Source organism: Octopus bimaculoides, chromosome 9 (assembly GCF_001194135.2).
Source record: "Octopus bimaculoides isolate UCB-OBI-ISO-001 chromosome 9, ASM119413v2, whole genome shotgun sequence".
Classification (NCBI taxonomy): Eukaryota; Metazoa; Mollusca; class Cephalopoda; order Octopoda; family Octopodidae; genus Octopus; species Octopus bimaculoides.
Genome location: NC_068989.1, coordinates 17,109,066 through 17,119,065, shown reverse-complemented (window position 1 = coordinate 17,119,065; position 10,000 = coordinate 17,109,066). Strand labels below are relative to the sequence as shown.

Sequence of the window (10,000 nt, the reverse complement as noted above, 5' to 3'; positions counted from 1 at the left end):
GTAATTCATTCCTCTCTTCCTTTAAGCGTGTCCACAAACTGCGTGACGTAGTAATCTGCAGCACCTACCTATACTGCACTACCAACCCAACTTTCCCTCCGCCTGGCCCCCGTTATCACACGCTTTCCTCGCCAACAATACTACACCATTTGGTTTAAATAATTACTCATACCTGTGCTTTTAAGACCCCTTACATATTCCTTGTTATGTGGTAGGTCTACACAGGAAAAACTGCAGGAATTTAGTCGACAGATTCACCAAGCATTTTTGAGACATCCGATTCGGTAATGTATTAATTATTGCCCGTTATTTTAGCACACCATTCCACAGAACGCCTCTTTGTTTTAGTCTTATATTGCGGATCTCCAAATTTGCGCCCGAGCAAAGAGAACGGGAACTTACATTCCTTCTTGGAACATTACAACCACGTGGCTTGAACTCCTGACTTCTTTTACAATTCTTTTGCCATGTTTTCAAATATACACACATTAAGCTATTTCATTTCAACATTCATGCACCCTCAGTTACACACACGTCTAAAATAAACACAAATAAACAAACATACACATGCATTCGCCTGTTATTTTTCTAATACACACACAGTACATAAACATCAGTACAATAAAACAAAATACAGGTTTACCAATGACACAAGCACATACACTTCTGAAAACGCGCTCACATACACGACCACACAAAACAACGGCCATGTAACGCAATTAACATTCACATACACATACATACGCATCTGTTATTGGCACAAGAATACGCAAATGTTAAATACATACGGCAAACCCATACGCACAAACACACAAACACACAAACGCGCAGACCCCTGCTATTTTCTGTGACACACTATACATAAAGCATGACACCTCAACAAACACAAATGCGTATCCACTATTGACACAAGTACACTGTCACACGCCAAAAAAACACGCACGCACACGCACACACACACACAATAGATAGATAGATAGATAGATAGATAGATAGATAGATAGATAGATAGATAGATAGATAGGTAGATAGATAGATAGATAGATAGATAGATAGATAGATAGATAAGTAGATAAGTAGATAGATAGATAGATAGATAGATAGATAGATAGATAGATAGATAGATAGATAGATAGATAGGTTTCTTTATTAGCCACACAGGGCTCAACACAGAGGAGATAGACAGGTAAATAGATAGATAAATTATATGTACACATACACAAATTAAAAACACAAACTTTTGAAAGCAATAGATGCGCATATAACAGCTGGCACTTACAGTCAACATTTTACCCTCCACTTTCTTTCCCGTCTCACCACCAAAAAAATGGTCTTCACGTAAACGCACGTGAATTAACTCATCTCTATTTTGTCTTTGTTATATCTTTTATCTATCTCTCTTTCTTTACTATTCTTTTCGATGAAGGAAAAGTACATCCTTTAAAACTTTAATATTTCTATATATTTTTCCTGCCCGCATTCTTTACAAATAACATTGTTTTCTGTCTTTTACAAAAAATTAAGTTCCTCCCATTAAACTGCCTATCTCCTCTTCGTTAATTTTATGTATATATATATATTAGCCTGAATGCAACTTGTACAGTTAAATTCTCTTCTTTATCAGTTTTGTGATAAATCTCTATAAACTCCATCAATCAAGCCAAATATTTCATTCGTTTGAAAACCTCGTTTGAAGAGCGAAACATGAGATCATCTGTAACGAATCACATTTATCTTCATGCTATGCATATCATTATTCAGAACGGGTAAACTAGTTTTGAGTCCTTTCATTCAGAGCCTTTTCTAGTTAGTAGTTAGCCTTTCGTATACATGTATGTGTTTTCGCATTTATGTACGTACACACACACACACACACACACACACACACACACACACACACACACAATATAAATTTTAGAGGTGATAGTCTCTTCTTTATTACAAAATGTATGTATACTCTTTTTTTCTTTTTTACTTGTTTCAGTTATTTAACTGCGGCCATGCTGGAGTACCGTCTTTAGTCGAGAAAATCGACCCCAGGACTTATTCTTTGTAAGCCTAGTACTTATTCTATCGGTCTCTTTTTGCCGAACCGCTAAGTTACGGGGACGTAAACACACCAGCATCGGTTGTCAAGCGACGGTGGGGGGACAAACACAGACACACAAACACACATACATATATATATACATATATACGACAGGCTTCTTTCAGTTTCCGTCTACCAAATCCACTCACAAGGCTTTGGTCAGCCCGAGGCCATAGTGGAAGACACTTGCCCAAGGTGCCACGCACTGGGACTGAACCCGGAACCATGTGGTTGGTAAGGAAGCTACTTACCACGCAGCCACTCCTACGCCTATATACTAAATATATATTTCTATTTATTTATCTATTTATTCATTACCGTATTTGTTTAGTATTCTATTCTATCTTCATTGAACCTTATTTGAACTTAAGTGTGAATATATAATACATAATATTTTAGCACTAATATATAGATTCATAAGTCCTTATAAATGTTTTAAGTTCTTATATATTCTTATATATATAAATTTTACACAAGTTTTAGTACGTTTTTTTACCCATAATTAATTATTTGTCTTATTATACACCTGCGTGTAAACATGTTTATATTCGCGTAATAATAGAATTCTTACGGATTTTTCGCTCGTACTTCAAGACAAAAATTCGCACGAGCCTCGGCTTGTACAGCAAATTACTCGTACAATGGTGCACTCGTATTGCGAGGTTCTACCGTATATATGCGTTTGTGTATGTATGTGTGTGTGTGTGTGTGTGTGTGTGTGCGCATATATATGTATATATGTATATATATGCATACATATGTATACACGTATGTATGTGTGTGTGTGTGTGTGTGTGTGTGTGTGTGTGTGTGTGTGCGTGCGTGGTTGTTTTTCACATTCAGTTATAATTAAAACAAATCTTATGGGTTACTCAATATTTTTGTTGAGTCCAAATTTATTATTCTTAAGATATTATTGACAGTGGCTTCGAAGTTTCGGCCAGTTAAGCCATCATATATGTGTGGGGGTGACGGGGGAGGGATGAAAGGAGCTGTTCTTATTTTGCAAGTGACTTATTCAGAAACCGTGTGTTGTGAAACAATTACATCATCGAACTGTTATTTTAAGCATTTCAAGTCACTCATTTACTGTTATATACAACTTCAATGTATTTCTACATAGCAATGTCTATTATTAAATGTCAAAAACGTTTTTGTTCTTCGTACTTCTGGATTCTACCCGGATCGTTGATAAAAGAATTGCAATGGAATTTTATGCCCATGGCTAGGTGGTAGAAGTGCGACGAAACCTTTTCGAACGTCATAATAGAACATTAATAAATAAACGAACAGTGAACGGCGCATTTAAAAGTTTTCCTGTGTAAATGATTAAAATGACACCCCGCGATGGGATCGTTATACATAGCGGCGACCGTAGTATTGTTGCTGGAGGCGCCGGTTCCGGTTGTGTTAGGAGGGACTGCGATTTTCGACCTTCTGTCACGGACGAAGCTTAGAGGAAGACATGATTTCAACACTGCGAGTTCATGATTTTATGTGATCTTTAATTCGTATAGCATCATATAAGTACTGTCACTACCACACACTGCACCATTGTTATCACCATTACCAACGTCATCGTCGTCATCTTCAACATCATCATCATTGCTGTCGTCGCCTTCGTCGTCGTCGTCGCCGTCGCCGTCGTCATCGTGGTCATCATCATCATCGTCATCATCATCATCAACATCATCATAAGCAACATCATCGTCTTCACCTCCATTCTCATTTTCTTCATAATCCTGATGAACCTGAAATAAATTTTTTATATTTGCCAGTAAGTGAAAATGACCAACTCCACGAGCAAGGAATCTTCATTGAAGCAACATCTCCAGTCATTCCAACAGATACCAACGAACAACATTTATACAAGAAAACCTCAAGGTGAGAAACAACAACGACCCTAATATATCTTCTACTATCAACAGTATTTCTTTCTCTTTTTTTTGTGCCGTTTAATCAAGAAGTGTAATACCCATAACGCTTCTATAACTGTTTATTTTTTCAGGGCTTCCAAGATTGGTAGACGAAAGGGAGGTAAATATGCTCAAACTAGAGACCAGGCTCGATTGCTAACAACTGAGTGAACTCCTCTAGAAACGCTCAGATACAAGGCCTGGAATTATGTCTATCTTTCCATTTCGAGAACTGAGATCACAAACAAACAGAACAAATATCAGAAGGCGCCTCGTCCGATACTCTCATAATTCCATTAGTTCATCGCCGCTGGACTGGTACTTTATTTTATCGACTCCGAAAGGGCAAACAAGCAAGTTGACCTCAGCGGAATTTGAACTTGGAGCATAGGAAGTTATCATAAATATGAAACATTTTGCTCTATACTATAACGACCAGACCAAGTAAAATATGTTTGAAACTTCCTGATCGATCATATATATCTATAGATCAGCTCTGTCAATAAATGTAACAATGATGGCACAGAATGATTATAGCCCATTAATCTAATCTAAGATTTATGTATTGTTTTGTTCTTTTTGTGTTTTGTTTTTGTTAAATTTGATGTTTATCCAAATCAGCCTTGATTGAACAGTTATATGGCTAAAGGTCTTCCAGTAATGATCATCCAATCTTTTTGCTTTGATACATAGCATCTAGAACCGCATTTTTCAACGTACCTTTCCTTTTCTCATGCAGTAAGAATGTATGTGTTTTGAGTGAGACTTAGTTACCATTTTCAGCAGGTCGAATGATTGTGAAAGATCCTTCACCGATACGTTTTCTCATTTGTACTAACAGCCTTTCCTTACGGCATATTTATTTCTAATTAGCTTATATTGTCATTAAACTTAGCTATTCTAATCTGTTGTTGTTTAGCTGTAGGTCAAAACTGGCCGAGGAGACCCAAGATCAAAGGCATCTCAACCTTGATAAAAAAAAAGTCGTTCCAGGGATGTGTCTAAGATTATTTCATCCAATATATGTTTTCTTAATCTAAGACATTGTGATATGAGGGATATATGGCCACAATTTCGATCATGCAGAATGATCACGTAAAGGCTCCTCCATTGTCTCATATTGTAATTTGTAGTTGACCAAGGTGAGTATATTACATTGTTATCAGTCATTGATTGATGTTAGGCTGTACAGTAGGATTTATTCGATTTAACAAACTTCGGGGTTGAATTAGTACTTATTTTAGGACCCAAGAGGGCGCAAAGAAAAATTGACATTTAAACTCATGTAGTATTTCAACACAGAATGTAGAAGGTGTAACTAAATGCTGTAATGTATTTAGTTCCACGTACAACAATATCTTGTACTCACCTGTCTTTCCTTCACTTTTTTAATTACAAAAGCAGGTGAAGTAACGCCGCGAGAAAATTCTGATTTGAAATTCCAATGTAATGTGTCAAACTTCCGTTATTTTCTGCCATCTTCTCTGTCTGAATTAACTCCATTTATACATAACATACGCCTATAAAAGATAAGGACGCAAAGTGAAAGTAGCAAAGAAGGAAAAGAAATCCAGAAAGTTATTGTTTTAAAATTTTAGATGATACTGCACATGGTACAGAGCGAGAATGTTCTAATATTGCTCTAGAAAAATGTTGATTGATGTTACTGTTGTTGTCGTCGTCGTCGTTGTCATCGCTACTGATGGTGTTGTTGTTGTTGCTGCTGCTGTTGCTGTTATAATCTCTAACGTAAGGTTTTTTATCGTGTTATTCCTCATTGCGTGGCTGTGCATTAGATCATTCTTTATCGAATCATTCCCCATTCTGTCATTCCCCACAGATTACTTCCCATCGTGTCTTTCTCACTGGGTTATTATTAGGTCATTCTTCATTCGATCTCTCTTAAGTCATTCTTTATTGAGTCAATCTTTGAGAAATGCCATAGAAGCAAACTTCAGAGGGTCACTCTTCATCTGAAACTTTCCTTATTGGGAACTTCGTCTTTTGAGTCATTCTTCACTGTCATTCTCCCCAATAGTTCATTCTTAACTCTGTCAATCTCCGTTATGCCACCCTTCACTGCATCATTCTTTAAAGTTAAAAACGTTCACCCTGCTGTCTTACAATACACTTTCTACGGCAACATTTTCCCTCATTTTTCAGAGAGTGCGTCTTCTAAACAAAAGATGCCACGACCAATACTGCCCCCTATTACACATAAGGGACAAGAACGATATGAGTGGAAATGCTTACCCGACTCTTACATGTGGACGCTAGCTCGTACGTACAGTGTAAAAAACATGAGGAGATGCATTCGTAATCGTTACATGGATATTTTACTACGTGAAGGCAGTAAAGGTAAGACTCTGTGGACAAAAAGACGGTAAGGAAATATCATGGCAAAACTATCAAACAGAATTCATTGCAACTCTTATTTTAGTTGATTTAAAAGTTGATGTTTCTCATAATTTCTTCTAAATATTTATTTCTTTATTGCCCACAAGGGCCTAAACATAGAGGGGACAAACAAGGGCAGACAAAGGGATTAAGTCGATTACATCGTCCCCAGTGCGTAACTGGTACTTATTTAATCGACCCCGAAAGGATGAAAGGCAAAGTCGACCTCGGCGGAAATGTTTTCTAAATATCATAACATTAAAGACGATTGCACCACCTCTAAAAGACCTGGGGTAGAAATTTAAAAACAGAGTCTGTTTCGAAGTACTATATTTGCCAAGCTCAAATACATTTGTCCCTCCCCTGAATTTCAGCTTACTGGAAATAGAAAATAAAAATCAGTAATATTAATTTTAAAATTCCCCATTTAATAATCACCATTTTAAATTGTACTAATAAAACAAAATGTATTTATGCATAACAAAGTTATGTACGTAGAGTGGAGTGTAGACATTAGAGTACGTAATGTCTATGCCATACTCAGTAAGACGTTACGTAATGGCTACAATCTTCTGTCTTGAAAGTGAGTTCGCCGAAGCTTTACAATACAATGTTCATCATCATCATCATCATCATCATCATCATCATCATGCAAAATGTGGAGTACACTCATCCTTTAGTCGGACGTTAAGGCCATTACTAGAGCTTCGACTCTACTTAGCCTATTGGAACTCATTCCCCCAACAAAGTAGAGAAGTTGAAACAGTAAGGTAGCTGAAACACGTCAATTTTGCTATACTTCTGCTTCTTAAAGCTATATGTCTCCTATCATTTAATATTACTTTACAACTGCAACCTATGTAACTTAAAATCAATTGTCATAGCCTGAGACACAAAATTAGTGACGATGATTGTATATGAACTATTTATATTTCGACCTGAAACTTTTTACTATATTGACACGTCAGAATGGCCTACTGAAAACAACACCTTTTCTCCGAACTTTCGAATTACTTTCTTTCTTATATTTGATAAGAGGAAAGTTTCCCGAAATATAATTGAAGCATTAAACAACCTATGTAAACTAATACAGTATCTTGTCTTTGTTTTTACTAATGGATATCGCCTTACATATTTTGCTTACACTTGTATAGCTCAAAAGGTTTTCTTGTTAATATTTATATCATTTACACATTACAATACCTCAAACAAATTACAATACTCCCTTATACAGTATTGATATGGAGAATTCTGTCTGTTACCAAAAGAATAAGAGTAATTAAAACTCATTTTTTCCACTGTCTTCTAGGTTTCCATTCTCAACACACTATCCAAGCCTATGCAGGTTCTATATCCGCCGCTCTTTATAAAGATTCAAGAATGATCGAACAGAGTAAAACTCCAGACAAATTCGATATTTTATTCAAGAGAAAATCGAAATCTCATTCTACGGATACAGAAGGTGGTGCTACTTCAGACAATAATAATTATTCTAAGTTAAACTCATCACAGTACGTATCGATATTTGTCTTTGGTTTTCTTCTCGTTTATACTTTGACCCAGGTTAGGGTCACTAAGTCTATGATCAAATGTGTTCTATCTATGACTACATTGTCTTTTATACAGATATAATGCATTTAGCACAACAGAATCTAATTTGTTCAAGGCTGTTGCTTATTAATAAACCCAAGCAAATCCTTGACCAAAAGTGTTCCAGTCGTGACTATCCTGTTTGTTTGTTTGTTTGTTTCCGTATTCATTATTCAAAACAGTTGAGTGATTTGAGGGAGCTCGAGTTGCCAATTACAAGAGATCGAGTGACTGGTGACTGCATAAAGGATCCTTTGTCGGAATTGATGTGAAGCGACTGGGATGCTATTTTTGGCAGATCGCCTCTCAAACACCCACATTCTCTCATAGACATGCATGCTTTTATGTATGTATGTATGTATGTATGTATGTATGTATGTATGTATGTATGTACGTATGTATGTATGTATGTACGTACGTATGTATGTATTATGTATGTGTGTATGTATATATGTATGTATGTATGTATGTACGTATGTATGATTTTCAAAAGCAAAGTAAATTGGAGGGGCGTAGTACCAAGCCGTACTTGTCTAAAGTTTAAGGTACTACTTCAGTGGTTTAAGTGTAGATTATATAATTCTATCCTTGCACTATTGTCATTCTCTGCACCTAACCCTAACCCTAACTCATCCTTTTGCATTAGATTTCACCTTGAAGAATAACTACGGCGCTATCCATAGTTTAAAAGTTTTGTTTATAAACTGCCGTAGAATAGTATGCAATTAGTAGTCTCTCACGTATTCTTCTAGTAGAATCATTGTGTATTTTTATGTTGACTTTTAGATATCAATTTAGTATTTTTGGTATCGGGATTTCTCATAACAGCATGGTTCATTGATAGCTACATGTATTGTCAACCACTTACCTCGAGATAATTTATGCTGTATATAAACACATATTTGTTTCCATTTTAAAATGTATCTATAAAAGTTTTACTTGAATAATTTGAACCTTTGCTGATTAGCTAGACTGTTTTTTTTTTGGGGGGGGGGGGGTTCTAGAATACTTTTTAATGTATGCTACAGTAGCAACAGTAGCACGTCCCCAGAACAGCACTCCAATCTCTTTGTAAAGATCAGCAACGAAACAGACTGAAGTATAGGTTTAGGTCTCCGTAATATTAAATGTATGGAGGTCATTATATTGGATCAATCAGAGATTTGGATTCCTACCATTTGAAACAGCAGTATTAACTACAATTTTTCATGACTAGAGAGTACAAAACCGTTGCCATGATATGTATAGTGTTATGATTGAGTCCTCGTTGTTGTGATGAAGAAGAGGTTTCTGTGTCCCCATTGATAGATGTCTCTCCACATAGAAGTAAAAGGCCACCTTGGGCAGAAAAGGATACTCCACTGCGTAACTAACAGTTGTTCTCCTGTCACCATATATCTACATATGCACTCATACGTGTACGTACAGAATCATATATATATACATAGTTATTTGCATATACCCTGATCTGTTCACATATATGCATACGTACAAACGTTCCGTATGTATGTGTAAAATTTTGACACTTATTTTTCAAGCAGGAATTCTAGTATCGTGCGAACTAATGCCAGGAGACAGATTCCACGAATTAACCAACAACATACAGGAAAAGGGAATTCAGAAACGAATGTTTTGAAACCTAAGCCACTTGAAAATTGTCCTCCTCCAGAAAAGGGCACTACAGGTATGAACTTCCGTAACATTGTTCCATACAAATGTGCACACGCGTATGTGTATGTGAATGAATGTATGCATATAAGTGTGTGTGTGTGTGTGTGTCTCTGTCTGTCTATCTGGTTTCTATTTGCTTCAATCATTCTAAAGACCCAAATATATTTTAGTTTATGCATTTCTTCATACCATACATAAATTAGCTTTTTATTTGTGTTTTTTTTATTAAAATATATTTGGTCTTTTGTTAGATTAGAGTTGTATTATAAAATTACCACACATATATCCTCAAATAGCTACCACACCCTGTATAGGCACTTAAGCAATTAGCGAAGTC

General features: G+C 36.1%; 1 protein-coding gene and 1 long non-coding RNA gene across 6 annotated transcripts in view; one reads left to right on the top strand and one right to left on the bottom strand.

Moving 5' to 3' along the window:
• The window catches only part of LOC106868872 (uncharacterized protein DDB_G0290685-like), a 53,728-nt gene that overhangs the window by 38,182 nt on the left and 5,546 nt on the right, over positions 1-10,000 (top strand). For 4 of the 5 annotated variants that reach the window (XM_052970453.1, XM_052970451.1, XM_052970452.1 and 1 more), the window contains 4 exons: positions 3,868-3,973; positions 6,169-6,363; positions 7,712-7,913; positions 9,531-9,676. In XM_052970453.1, coding sequence (XP_052826413.1) covers positions 3,877-3,973; positions 6,169-6,363; positions 7,712-7,913; positions 9,531-9,676 — 640 coding nt within the window. In that variant the 5' untranslated portion in view covers positions 3,868-3,876. The remainder of the gene's footprint in view (positions 1-3,867; positions 3,974-6,168; positions 6,364-7,711; positions 7,914-9,530; positions 9,677-10,000) is intronic. The other variant, XM_052970455.1, reaches the window with a different exon arrangement.
• Positions 3,574-10,000, bottom strand: part of LOC106868871 (uncharacterized) — a 17,243-nt gene continuing 10,816 nt past the window's right edge. The window contains exons 2-3 of the long non-coding RNA XR_001409344.2: positions 5,375-5,525; positions 3,574-3,840 (exon numbers count right to left, since the gene is read on the bottom strand). This is a non-coding gene — a long non-coding RNA (uncharacterized LOC106868871). The remainder of the gene's footprint in view (positions 3,841-5,374; positions 5,526-10,000) is intronic.